Source organism: Myotis myotis, unplaced genomic scaffold (genome assembly GCF_014108235.1).
Source record: "Myotis myotis isolate mMyoMyo1 unplaced genomic scaffold, mMyoMyo1.p scaffold_m19_p_4, whole genome shotgun sequence".
NCBI lineage: Eukaryota > Metazoa > Chordata > Mammalia > Chiroptera > Vespertilionidae > Myotis > Myotis myotis.
The window spans coordinates 121,254,465-121,268,509 of record NW_023416346.1 but is presented as its reverse complement, the minus strand read 5'-3'; the positions used below and the strand labels follow the sequence as shown (position 1 = coordinate 121,268,509).

Genomic DNA, 14,045 nt, shown 5'->3' with positions numbered 1-14,045 from the left:
GCTCCTTTGTTTCTTTTGGAGGGGGGAGATGGTTATTGGGGTACAGATATACCTTTAACATTTCCAGAGACTTCTCAGTTAAAAATATTGAAAGTACTATTTAAAGTCCCTTAAGTATCAATGCCACCTAACAGACCAAATCCAAAGGATTATATTTCTAGACGGGAAAATCCAGTTACTCATGGCGTATTCAAAAAAACAAAACAAAACAAATGTGTTTAGAATAATGGGAAGGGAGATGTGCCATATCAATTTTTGTCCTTAAAAATGAAATTAACAGAACTGATCCTATGATTAAAAAGCACATTTTCTTTTGGTATGATTTATAAAGTTAAAATCCTACCTATTGATGCCATATACTGACTTCATTCATTTCTTCAGGGACACACTTCCTTTAAGAGGTTGACATACAGGATATACGATATTTCACTGATCGTAAGACACAATCATGTGTAAGATACACTATTACCTTATGTATCCCTAAGGAAAAAACCTACTGCTAATTAACGACATCCTAGGGATTATAATACACCCTCCAACTTGAGCAATGTTGAAATGTGAATATATTTCCCTTTCTTCCTTCTTCCGCACATATTTTTCAAAATGTCTATCTGTTTTCCCCCTTTAAAGACAATATGGGAGAGGAGAACAATACAAAAAGAACAAGATTCAAGAGATTTCTGTTCACCTTACCCTTACAATTACATTCAGATATTATAATGGCTCTGTTTAAATAGATCAATCAAACAAATCATTTGTAATTGTTCTGCTTGATTCTGAAAAAAGAATACAGAACTTTCTCAGACAGTTCTGTTAAGAGATGATTCATTATAGCCATTATTTATTAAACACTTAAACCACATACTGAAACAAATGCTTTACATATATTATAATTTCATTTAATTCTCACCACAATCCCATGAGGTAGATATTTTCATCCCTATTTTACAGACTAGGATGCTGAAACATAGCAACATTAAATAACTTGCATAAGATTAAAAGTTATAAAGTGGCAGAGCCAGGACTCAAACCCAGGTCTTTATGACTCCAAAGCTATGCTCTTTAACATTTTGCCATACACCCAAATTATCCCACAAAATAACTTCTAAATTGTAAGGAGATAAGTAAAACTTAGATATTTAACTGCTAGTAACTAATGTATTTATTTAAAGAAGGCCAAATGTATTAAATAACAGTTATGTTCTATAAGCATATATTTTATCCTGAATCTGTTTTATAATATGTATACAGTATATTTGTGGTTTTGTTAACTCGATACATTTTACTCAACAATTAAGATGTACAGCTGTTTTAGCTTTGCTTTTATTCTATTTGGTATTAAATTGATAAACTGGTACATCCAAAATCTGGTAATGTTCCAGATAAATGATACAGGAAACTGTATCAACTCAGAAAGGGAGGGCATCTAATGTCAAGATTCAAAATACAGTTGCTTGTTTTGTCTTTTTATTATCTGAACTGGGGAATAGGATATGTAACATGTATTTGCACAAGTGCATTCCAGTGCTTTAAAACTTATCTACCAAAGCACATGCACACCTGAGCACTATCACACTCATGTGTTACCAAGAAGAGACCACCAAGATGTCACTGTCGTGCACTGTGATCTTAGTTTAAAGCATCCAGTCTGCACTGGCAAATTGGGCCACTTGACGTCACCCATCATTCCCAGTCTGGCAGATCATATGTTCCTGAGCATGGAACTTTAGGACCAATCTTGTCAATGACCACAATGGTATAAATTTTTAAGCGGATGATAAATTTTTAAAAAATCTTTAGAACAATTCTTCTGCAATTCAAACTTCTGATAACTAGCCTGCTATATTTTTATCATTCTATAATTTACAGAATGTCATATCCTTGGTCAAGAGTACACATCCCAATTATGCCACTCTTCTTATATAAAATAGAATAATACTCATTGTGATTTCTATAAATGTACTAAAGAAGAGGTAAAGTCTGTCTATACTTGTTTCTTTAATTAAGCTTATTTATTTTAAAATTGAAATATACCAAACTTTCACATTTTGGATCAATCCCATTTATATAGGATCAAGCTGCCAAAATAAAGTAAATTTTCCTAAATTTTAGTTTAACAAAGACTGACATCCTATATTATAATCATTGAAAACAACAAGTTCAGTAATGTGTCACAGTTTCTTGACAGTTGACATGTAACAATACCTGTCCTCTCCTCAGATCTTCACTTGGGGGAAAGAAAAAAACCTGAAAGGTGGTAAAAATGAACAGGAAAAGGAAAAGAAACTTAATAAAACATTTTTTGCAAAACCAATGATCATACTTTAATAGAATGTTTTTCCGTACAGATGAAATATAAGAAATAAAATATTGATATAGTAGAAACACTATAGAATCCGAAATAATTTTTGTGGTTAAAAATGGCTGCACTACCACTGAAGATGGTTTCCAACACAAGGGTCTCATTTTTTATAAGGAAAATATTTATATAGTTACTAATTTTCTATGCATTATGGTTACTTGTTACTTAAAGGAATTCAGGTGGCTATTTTTATATAACACATTTCTATAAAGCAAAATTAACATCTTTAATTTTAGTTTTGAAAACTGTTCATATTTAGCTTTACTACCATTTACTCTTACTCGACTGAAACTGACAAAAAAGTATCACTTTAGATCAGGTTTATTGTAATAATTGTAAAGATATTACAATTGTAAGGATATTATAAATTCAGCCTTATTCTAGGCTATCATGTTCTGACCCATGCTTGAATTCAACCACAAGGGTTTTTATTTTGTTTTAAGCACCATGAGACCTATGTGAGGTCTTAAAGCAGGGAGGCCCTAAAGCAGTGGTTCTCAACCTGTGGGTCGCGACCCCTTTGGGGGTCAAACGACCCTTTCACAGGGGTCACCTAAGACCATCAGAAAACACATATATAATTACATATTGTTTTTGTGATTAATCACTATGCTTTAATTATGTTCAATTTGTAACAATGAAACTGGGGGAGGGGGGGAGTCACCATAACATGAGGAACTGTATTAAAGGGTCATGGCATTAGGAAGGTTGAGAACCACTGCCCTAAAGTATAGAAAGAAGAAACTGTCTGTACTTTTGGTAAGGTACTCAGGTGTTTGATTGTTCATATTTCAATGTAAGATTAAAATGATAATAACAGAGATAAGATTTATAATCACCCTATTCCTGACCTTCATAATTCATTCAGTGGACATCTACTGGGTCCATAATATGTCTGTGCCAGGCACTATGTTAAGTGTTGAGGATACAGAGAAAAAGTTTCTGCTTTCAAGAGTTCTACCAGGGATGAGACTATAAATGTAAATTCTTATAGAGACCAACCCTGAAATCTTTTAGCCTGGAGAGAAAAATTTGATTTATTTACTCAAGTCAAATGACTATTTAAAAAAAATTATCCTGGTCTGGTAAAATACAACTGTTCTCTGCTAAGAACTTACTGGGGAGGAGATGGTAAAATAGGAGTCCAATATAAGACTTCAGAATGAAAATTTTCAACTTTTTCCTTACTGGCTTCAGTATTTTCAAATTTGTATCACAAGCAATTTACTTGAAACAGTTAAACAACCAAAGGCAACAAAATATTTAAGGGCAACTTGTTAAAATGTAGTTTTAATAAATCTAGGCAACACTGGCTCTGTTTTGACATACCTTATGCTATATAATACCAAGAAAATTCTTTTAAAATGGCAAATTTTATAATCCTATCTGCCAGGTTCTGGAAACCATGACAGTAACTGAAATAACCAGGCTTTAACAAATGAGACCTCTGTAATACCATAATTGTTTCTGAAAAATACATGACCTCTAAAGACAGGCTTATTTATTTATACCATGAATTTTTCCACAAAGGATTTGAAGCAACTGCTCTGATATAAAGCAAAGCACAAGAATTAGATCCACCTGGCCTTGAATTATGGCTCTACCATTTACTATTTATAATATTTGTGCCCTTAACTTCTAAGATTCAGTTTCTTAATCTGTAACAATGGGGACCATAAAGCTATTCTCCGGGGTTATAGGAAGGATAAAATGAAATAGTATGTAGCATAGTGCCTGATATATAGTAAGTCCTAAGTAAATATCAGCTCTGTGCCTTCCTTATCCAAATGTATGATATACAGAAAAAGGATATGGTGAAATTTTAAGTGATTTTTTTACACATTAATGCATACCAAGCAGAAATGTGGACTGATTATGAGTTGCAAATGTTAACGTTTGCATCTAAAATTCAGACTCAAAGCAAATTAAATTTCTTTCCACAAGGTCAGCACTTTGAGAACATATTTTGTTAACCTTTTTAGCTATATTATTTAACAAAAAAAAAAATTCTGAGGGAAAAAAGCCCCGGAATACTATTTTTCACACTATCCATTCACAGGATGATTGAACATTCTAAATTTGATTTTCTTATAAAAAGACTTATAGTATTAGTTAGCTAACATATTTTTTAAATGAAATTCTCATAATTCTGCCAGTCCTAATATCATGATTTCCTTTTTAAAAAATTTAGGTAACATATATCAATGTCTTTTCTATTAAAGAGCAGCGCTTAGTTTAGGGTTTAAAAATACGACCCAAGTGGCAAAATACCAAGCACCAAATCGTAAGCACTATTACAACTCTACCTGCGTTTAAGCAGAGCGTTTTATACAGCAGTGGAGGGGAGTAGGAAAAAATTGAAAAAGCGATTTGAAGTGATCCTCCTTCCCCTTCCCCTTCCCCTTCCTAATTCTCGAACATTATGTCCCGCATCTCAGATCAAACTGAGCCTTGGTCTTACTGACGTAACCAGTAACCCTATCCACCGCTCACACTGCGGAGGCTGGCAGGGCAGTGGCTGCCGCCAAGTACACCACTCATCAGAGCCTGCCCCATTCCACCCCCGCGTTTCAGTCATGCTTTCCAGAAATGGGGTCACTCACACAGTAACTATTACACACACACAGCCTACCATCCTGTAATCCCCCAAAGTCCGCTGCGGGGATAGAAGACAGCAAAAAGTCAAGAAGGAAGAATCACAGAAGCGCCACCATCAGGAATTGATTTTCCACTCCGGAGAGGAGCGCGGATGCCCGGGAATGGGTCTTGCCTGGGTTATTTTTGCAGACCCTGAGTTGGTTCTGGGACCTCAGGAGCGGCTGCGAAAAGCTCGGTGCTCCGGTGTGTCCGCGGAAATTGTCTGGTTATATGTGGGTTTTTGGCATTCGGGTAGGTGTCTCAGTCAGGGACGGTCACCAGATCCAGGGGCGACGAAACCCAGAAAGCCTTTTACGGCGACTGCTGATCTCCTTGAATATCACCCTCTCACCTCCACGGACAGGAAACTCAAGTTAAACTCGCAGGAACGGGGTCCTCGAGCTCAGCGACCTCAGAAACGGGGGTTGGGGGTGGGGGGAGACCTCAGGCTTCCACTTTCTCCTTTGCGGCAGCAGAAAGGGCTGCGGCAGATGGAGGGGGGGGAGCAAAAACCCTTGGCTGTCCTGCACCCCTTACCCGAAACCCCCACAGGTCGCCTGCCCTGGGCGGTTCCTGCCCCCGCGCGCTGGTCTCCCCGCAGCAACCCGGTCCCCAGGCCGGACTCAAGAGTCCCTGCTCCGTAGGGAACACAATCCATACCCCTCATTCATACCCCAAAGCCACCAGGGTCCATGGAAGCCCCCAACCACGCAGGGCCAAACTTCCCAACTCCTCGCAAGACCCCACTCCGCCTCCCGCTTCCCCCACGCAAAGTTGATTAAAATCGGCTTCTTGCAAAGCCCCAGCGCCCACTCCAAACCCCACGCGCCACCACACCACAGCCCCCCGAGCGAGGGTGGGTGGAAGAGAAGGGCAAACAGACCAACCCCAACTACCCGAACCGGAATCCCAGAGCCAGGGGACAAGCGGGCGGCAGAAGAAGGGGCCGAGTGGCCAGCTCCGGGGAGGGAAGCCAGCTGGCGGGGTCGAGAGGAGGGGGCGCGCCGGCCCCGGCCACCAGGCTGCACTCACCTCAGCGCTGTCGGACGGGCTCTCCACAGCCATCTTCTGCCACGGGTCCGCCAGCTGCGCCAGCGGCATCTTCCCCCCCGGCCCACCGCCTTCACCGCCTCCTCCCTCCCCACCCGCCCCGCGGCCGGCCCGACTCAGTCGCCGCCCGAGCCCCACGGCAGCGGCGGCGGCAGCAGCAGTAGCAGCGGCTCCCCTGGCAAGGGCTCGGCGTCGACACCGACCCTCGAACACCGCGCGCCCAGCTGGAGACGCCCGCGCGCCAAGCGAGAGCCTCGCGCTGCTGCCCGGCACCGGGTCTCGCCCCTTTCTTCCTCTCCTCCTTCCGCCGCGGGGACTACAGCTCCGCCCCCCGCCGCCGGTTCCCGCGCCCGCTCCCAGCAGAATAGCAGCCGCCGCGCGCTCCCCCACTTCCGCTCACAACATGGCGCCTAAGCGGTACCTGTCTCTCAGAGCTAGGCTCAGCCGGCGCCGCCACCGCGCGCGCACTCGGGGGGCGGGGCTTGCGAAGACACGCCCCCGGCCGCCAGGCTTGGCTCCGCCCTCCTTCCTCGCCCCAGCCTCAGCTTCTGGGCCTCGCCTACTTTCAGGAAGGGCGAGCCCCAGAGATCTGGGGGCGTTGGCGAGAGGCGGGGGGAAAGAAGAGGTGAAAAGGCAGGAGGGGCAAAAGGCTGGGAGCCTTTAACTACTTTGGGTCCAAGCAGGTCGGAGGCTCCTGTGCAGCTGTGGAGGGAGATGGGAGAGGCGCAGGGGGCACAGCCTGGTGCCCAGGATCCAGGGAACGGGCATGGATGTGTCTATTCGGCCCCTCTCCTCTGTGGGAGCGTATGGGCACACCGAGTCTATGGGTACATCCCCCAATGGCCAGGACCCGCCCTCTCCAGAGTCACAAGCTGGGCATTCACCTGGCCCCCCATACCTCCTCCCACCACGGGGACGTCTGAAGGCTTCTTGCCTGGGAGCCCCCCTGGGAGTTAGGCTCTCAGTTTGATTCAAGGCTCTCCAAATTAACGCTCTTCTGTTATATTTTAAATATTTGGAATTCATTCATCTTACATGAATCACCCCCCCGCCCCCCAGACCGCAGAGCCCTTAAAACCCCCCACTCCTTGCTGCCTAAATCTTCACGAAGGAGAGAAAACAAGCAGGTTCCTTAAGGCTACCCGCGACTCTCGGCAGGGATTGGGGGATTATTATAAAATATCTTGTTGGCAGGAGCCCGGGGTTCCTGCTCTTTTATTGACTTTAAATAAAAAGATTAGATTTAAAAACCAGGCAGGCCTTGGGGTGCAGGAGGAGGAGAAAGGGAGGTGTTCTAACTCCTCCTTCCCAAGATAGGGAAGCCCTGGGTTAAGGAAACCCAATCCCCTAGACGGTAACTGGCGCCCAAGAGGACAAGGAGAGAGTGAGAGAGTGTGGGGAGTGGCCTGAACGTTGGGAGTAGGTCTCAAAGGGGGCGGGAGGGGGGAGGATGCGACCCCGAGTGCCCCGTGCCTGGTGCCAAGGCGAGCTCACTGCGCCGGGCAGAAAGGTAGAAAAGCCGCTGCGCTGTTTGGAAAGCTAGGGCAGCCACTGGCTAATCATCCTACAAGGAGAAAGAAAAAAAAAAAATAAGGGGAGCGCTCCAGGCCCTCATTCCGTGAGGCCTCCGCCCAGGCGTCCGGCCCTCCCACGCCCAGCGACTACGGCGCGTCCCCGCTGCGCTCCCAGCGCACGCCTTTTAACAGCTCCCTTTTATTGTCCAGGGACCTAGACACCTGGAGAGCCCTAGCCTACCTCCTGAAAGCAACCTCCTGAAAGCAGGTGTGAGGATGAGGTTAGAGCCCCACACCTAGCCTACCGGTAGTGCAAGGTTTCGCGCTGGGCCAGTCAGGTGTTGGACTTTTTTTCTTTTTCTTTATTGATTAAGGTATTACATATGTGTCCTTATCCCCCCGCCCCCACTCCCGGTTCATGCCCTCACCCCTCTGGTGTCTGTGTCCATTGGTTAGGCTTATGTGCATGCATACAAGTCCTTTGGTTGATCTCTCCCCCTTCCCCCCTCCATCCCCTACCTTCCCTCTGAGGTTTGAGCATCTGATCCATGTTTCTCTGTCTCTGGATCTGTGTTGGACTTTTGCTGCAGCCTTCCCAGGCGCTCACGCCTTGGCACAGGCCACCCAGACACCCAGAGGAGGCTTCATCTGTTTTTATTTTGAGAACTAGAGGAATAACTTTCAAGACAAAGTTAATTGACCTGCAAAAGTAATGTGAATAGTGTTGCAGGAATTAAGCATTAAACAAACTGTAAATAATGGTCTAAAGTACCACTTGAACAGCTAGCTGTCTTACACATAGGATCAACTTAGTAAGTATTTGTGAATTGATTTAGAAAAATACACTATTATCCCTCCTTTTGCCCCCAAAGAAAAGAAAGCGAATTTTTCTCTTTTGGTTAACAATAATTTTTTTTTTTAATATTAAACCCAAGAATGGTGAAACCACTCTCTGGCCGGGAGAGTTTGGGGAAATCAAACGAGGCTGGGGGGCTGTTCTTGTAGGTGGCAGCAAAAGGAGTTATGTGAACATAGAAGCTGATATTGTTTTGAGCAGGATTACTTTTTTTTTCTTGTTTAAGAAAGAAAAGCTCAAAGTGTAGTTATTCAAAGACTAGTTGCCTCTAGAGATCACCCTGTGCAGGCTAACGTGGTAGCCACTGGACACAGGTGGCTCTTGAGTACTTAAAATAAGGTTGGCTGGAACATCCATGGGCTGCCTCCTGCACACACCTACTGGGGATCGAGCCCAAACCCTGGAATCGAACCTGTGACACTCAACCACTGAGCAACACTGGCTGGGCTCTTTTAACTTTTTATGTGATGACTATAAGATGTATCTTTATACATGTGGCTTACTTTTAAAGATTGGCATTATAGTTCTATAGGACAATACTGCTTTAGAACTCTCCTTTTACATTGAGCCTTTTATGTATTCCTACAAGTCGTATAATGTGATATCCTCACAATACACTGTCTTTTGAACTCCTGGGTGCAAAATCACCAGAAAGGGCTGATCCAGTTACCTACTGATTCTATGCCACCACCCCACCCTCCCCAACACACACATAAACTTCTCAGTCAGAACCAAAATATTGGAAAGTTATTACTTGAACTGCAGCAAAGGGAAACAGTAAACCTCAGTTGAAAATGTGGACTAGATTTCCAGGAAATCATCCCTGATGTATGACAGGACAACCAGATTTAACCTCCTATATCCCCAACAATTTCCTACTATAATTATAACCTTTATATACAAGTTTAAATGGACATTTACTTAACAAAATAACATTTGTTCAAAAAATGGAGTTACATCAGTCTGGAAAAGTTCCAAGATGACTAACTATGGCTCATGGCACAATCTCTACCTCACATACATCCAAAATTCACAGCTCTTTTACATATGGGTTTGTCACTACTATAGAAAACCCATAGCATAATCATCACCTCTCTGAAAAAGATCTTTCCTTTACACTATCTGAAGCAGTTATTTTTTACACAAAAAGAAAAAATAATCACTGGAAACTATTTTTTCCAGAGAGAAAGAAAGATAAAGCTTAGGCTCAAATTTCATCTCAGTTAAGACAATAATGAAACAAAATACATGGTGATGTATCTTTCATGGGTATGAATTTTGGGTTTTCTTTGAAATTTCCCAAATAAAAATTAAGGCTATTTTCTTGATTGACACATATCTCAAGAGACAACAGGAATTTCTATATCTATTTGAGAATATTCAAATTTTGGAAAATGTAAGGATCTTCCCTAGATTTCCCTCCAGATATAAAGTTCAATAATTCTAGAGTTGTAGATGATGAAGTATACTAATAAAATCTATAAGTAACTAAAGGGAAGACATTCCATGATACATATACTTAAAATGTTTACTTTAACATTCTTCCCAGTTAGGCAATATGGAATCATGATAAAAGCAGAGACAGGCCTATGTCCAAACTCCAGGTTCCTTTGCATTTCTCAGCTTTAACTTGAAGGCCTAGAACGAGATCTGGCACAGAGTAGTTGCTCAACAAATATTTGCTGAATAAAATTTGTTTTCCTTTCCTGAAAATACGGATAATAATAACCACCTCACAGAATTGCTGGGAGGATGAAATGGAGATAATGTCTGTAAAGCATTAAGCACAGAGCCTGCCACATAGAAGCACTCAATAAACGGAGCTATTGTTATCAGCTTCAGAAAGGGAGTATTCCTGCATACATAATGTAATTCAAATACTTCACTCTTGAAAGTTATTTCTTTCCATTTGTTGTCTGAGCATTTTTTCATGGTATAATCATTTATTTAGGACACTCTTGTATCACACAAAAAAATGATACTGAGTAACTTCCTGTGGAATTCAGCAAAAGAGCATGTAGGGTAACTTACTGTTCTGTTTTTCAAGCCACATATGAAAGGAAAATGATTACAGGTCAGTTGCCTCATAAGCTATGATCAAAACTTTGTTTATGTAATACGCAAAAGAAACTAACAAATGTATGATTCAAAGTTAACATTACCTGACTCATAGTTATGTTGGGAATATGGGAGGAACAGGGAAGTATGGAGGGGAGGTCTGTGTCAGACATGCTTTAATGTTTTCTTTTATTGTTTTCCAAAATGTTTAATCCTTAGAGGTGCCATTTTATTTCAGAGTTGTTTGAAGGGAAAGAATTATGGGGCTTTGAGACTTGACAAGGAACTGAGAAGCCATTCTTAGAGCTTTAATAAGCTACTGTTTTTCTTTAGTTTTCATTTTACTAGAACAGAAAAGATCCACTAAATGTGACTGTTTATAAACACTTATTCATAAGAGAGAGAATACATTCCAATTGCCTTTTCAAACTGATATTAAAACGGCTGCCTTAAGATTAACCAAAAATCACAGTATACAGTATTCCTTCAGAGGATAAACATCCCCATTTTATAACTATCAATTTAGTTTGGTTGGTTAGAGCAGTGGTTCTCAATTTTTTTTCAGTCTACAAACCATTTTGAAGCAAAAAACCAGGGACCACCAAGTTTCTACTCATCACTATGAAAGAGAAACCACTCAAAGGTTATGAAACTGTTGTTTTAGAACATGGCTGTTATTGTGGTTACATTCTTTATTTTTTAAGTTTATATTTGTGCTTTTGAGTGTAGATTTGAGTCGATAGCTAGAAAAGATACTTCAAAAAATATCCTGACTTTTTAGTGACTTGCATTTAAGCCTAGCCCATAATCAGACCTCAATTAAAGAAGTGACTTTGGGAAAACTATGGAATTAAGTGGAACTCCATTCCTTGACCACCAACTGAACCCCAGTTCTCTATGCTTGGGAAATATGCAGCTATAATCACAAAAATTGTGGGAGTGAGGTAGTGTCAAATCAGGTCTGTTGCTAGAAAAACTGGCTATGGATTAAAAATGCCATATTTTTTAATGAAGTACATTTTCAACAAACGACACATCAATGATGATTTCAGTAGCTTATTTTCAAGTCATGTTCATGCTAACAGGTAAAATAAATACTTTGGGGGTATAAATATTAAGGAATTCATTTATTAAAAAGAAATCAAATCAAATTTAAATAGTTTGTAAATTGCCTGTTAAATAAGCTATGGATTTTATAGATTGAATTAAATTTTAAGAAACCCCACCTAATGAATCTATATGCAAATGTTGAGTCCATATGTAAGCAAGAATAAACCAAATGGAAATAGCATTGGCAGTTTTGGACACTATCCTCTTATATAATGATGGTTGTGTTGACAGTAACAGCTAGACATTTATTGAGTATATACTATGTGTCAGGCTGTATTATAAGCGTTTCACATGTATTAACTTCTTTAATCATTGTTGTACTCTTCAGAATACTAAATATATATTAACAGCTATTGAGTACTTGTAAACTATCAAATGGTTTACATACATTATCTTGTTTCACTCTAACAATAGGCTTTATTAGCAAATGTTAGTGTTTTATTCTGATAAAGAATGAATGTTTTTCACTATAATTAATTCTTTCAAAAAATGTCAGGGAAATTCTTGGGGGAAATGTATCATAAAATATAATTGAATAAGTACTTAAAGGTGTCCTTACTAAATTTATCTGCATGTTATATCACTTTCTTTAAAATATTTTTATTGATTTCAGAGAGAGAGAGAGAGAGAGAGAGAGAGAGAGAGAGAGAGAGAGAGAAACATCAATGATGAGAGAGAATCATTGATTGGCTGCCTCCTGCAGGTCCCCCACTGGGCATATAGCTGGCAACTGAGAGTATGCCCTGACCAGGAATCTAATGGTGACCTCCTGATTCATAGGTCAATGCTCAACCACTGAATTCATGCTGGTTGGGCTCATTTTGCTTTCTTAATCTTTATTTTATTTCACCTTTGTGGAGACAGCAAGATTCTGTGAATGTCATTTTGGAAAAGAGAGTTTCAGTTTCTCCAAAGAGCAATATAAGACTTTTGAAAGGATGCTAAAAAATAATTTTCAAACAAAAACTTTATTTTCCATAGTCCATAATGAGTCTTTAGACCACTGTTATGGGTTGAATTATGTACTCCCATAGTAATCTGTTGAAGTCTCAACATCCAGTACCTAAGAATGTGACCTTAATTGGAAACAGGGTCATTGTAGATATAATTAGTTAAGATGAGGTCATACTTGAACCAAGTGGGCCCCTAATCCAATACAACTGGTGACCTTATAAGAAGATGGCCATGTGAAGACAGACACTGGGAGAATGCCATGTAAAGAAAGAGGATTGGAATGATGGATCTACAAGCCAAGGAATGCCAAGGATTGCTGGCAAACCACCAGAAGCTAGGAAGAGGCAAGGAGCTAGGAAGAGGCGAGGAAGGATTCCTTTATAGATTTCAGAGGAAGCATGACCTGCTGCCACCTTGATTTTTGACTTTTAGACCCTAGAATTGTGAACAATAAATTTCTGGTTTTTTAAAGCATACACTTTGTAGTACTTTATTATGGCAGCTTTAGCAAACTGATACAACCACTGAGAAGATTTTTGCTCATACACTTGCATAGCATTTTTCACTTCTGAAACCACTGTATCTACTATTATGGATGACGTAAAATAATAGATACATCTCTGTAAGCAATAGGAAAAATAATGATAGGGAGGAATTTAGAAATTGTTTAAAAATGGATAGGAATAGAACCTAGAATTTAACGTCTTCAGGTGAAACTCTTAATGCTATCAAAATAAACCCTGCTTTTTATTTATGGATCTCTGGATCTCTCAAATTCTATATGAGCAATTTCAGTATAGTATAGTATAGTATAGTATAGTATAGTATAGTATAGTATAGTATAGTATAATATAGACTCATTATTTATTAGACTAAAGTGAACAAAATTATGCTATATCTTCCTAAATCTCTTCTTCTGTCTGGGAGGTCTGTGTTTGGGCCAATTTAGTTTTTCATTTAGAAAGTAACTTTTCTTCCTGTACTTCTCAAGGTGGTTTGGGGCATTATCTACTTAGTTCCCCAAGTTAGAAATCTAGAGTTCAGCCCCTCACCCTACCATACTATCTTTTGCCCCAATTTCTACATTATTTGACAGTTGATTCTGCTTTCTAATCTAGGTTCTGTCAAACTCTCCTACTCGATCACCCCATTAGAGCTCAGGCCCTCACTATCTCTGGCCTGTATTGTAACAGATCCCTTTGGAACCTTCCAAACTTTCACCTGTTCTCCACATTATGGACAAAGGGTGCTTCTTAAAATGAAAATGTAATGTTCTTCATGCCCTGCTTAAAACCCACAATGGATTTCCATAGCTTAGAATAAAATTTCAGCACCATTGCATAGATGCAAGAAGCCCGCCTTTTCCTCCAGCCATTAATGGAAATTAATGATAAGTAATTAAGAATTTATCATGCCTTTCTTGTATAAACTGTATTCCATATTAAAAATGTTGATGAAAATTCTTTTATTTATTTATTTATTTATTTATTTATTTATTTAATCT

The 14,045-nt window shown here is 40.3% G+C and overlaps 1 protein-coding gene across 7 annotated transcripts in view; it reads right to left on the bottom strand.

Annotated features, from left to right (window-relative positions):
* The window catches only part of RPS6KA3 (ribosomal protein S6 kinase A3), a 123,039-nt gene extending 116,909 nt beyond the window's left edge, over positions 1-6,130 (bottom strand). For 3 of the 7 annotated variants that reach the window (XM_036304391.1, XM_036304396.1, XM_036304395.1), the window contains exons 1-2: positions 6,032-6,129; positions 2,206-2,247 (exon numbers count right to left, since the gene is read on the bottom strand). In XM_036304391.1, coding sequence (XP_036160284.1) covers positions 2,206-2,247; positions 6,032-6,100 — 111 coding nt within the window. In that variant the 5' untranslated portion in view covers positions 6,101-6,129. Of the gene's footprint in view, positions 1-2,205; positions 2,248-4,994; positions 5,352-6,031 lie in introns of those variants that run through there. The other 4 variants (XM_036304393.1, XM_036304392.1, XM_036304400.1 and 1 more) reach the window with 4 other exon arrangements.
* Positions 6,131-14,045: the final 7,915 nt, after the last annotated feature.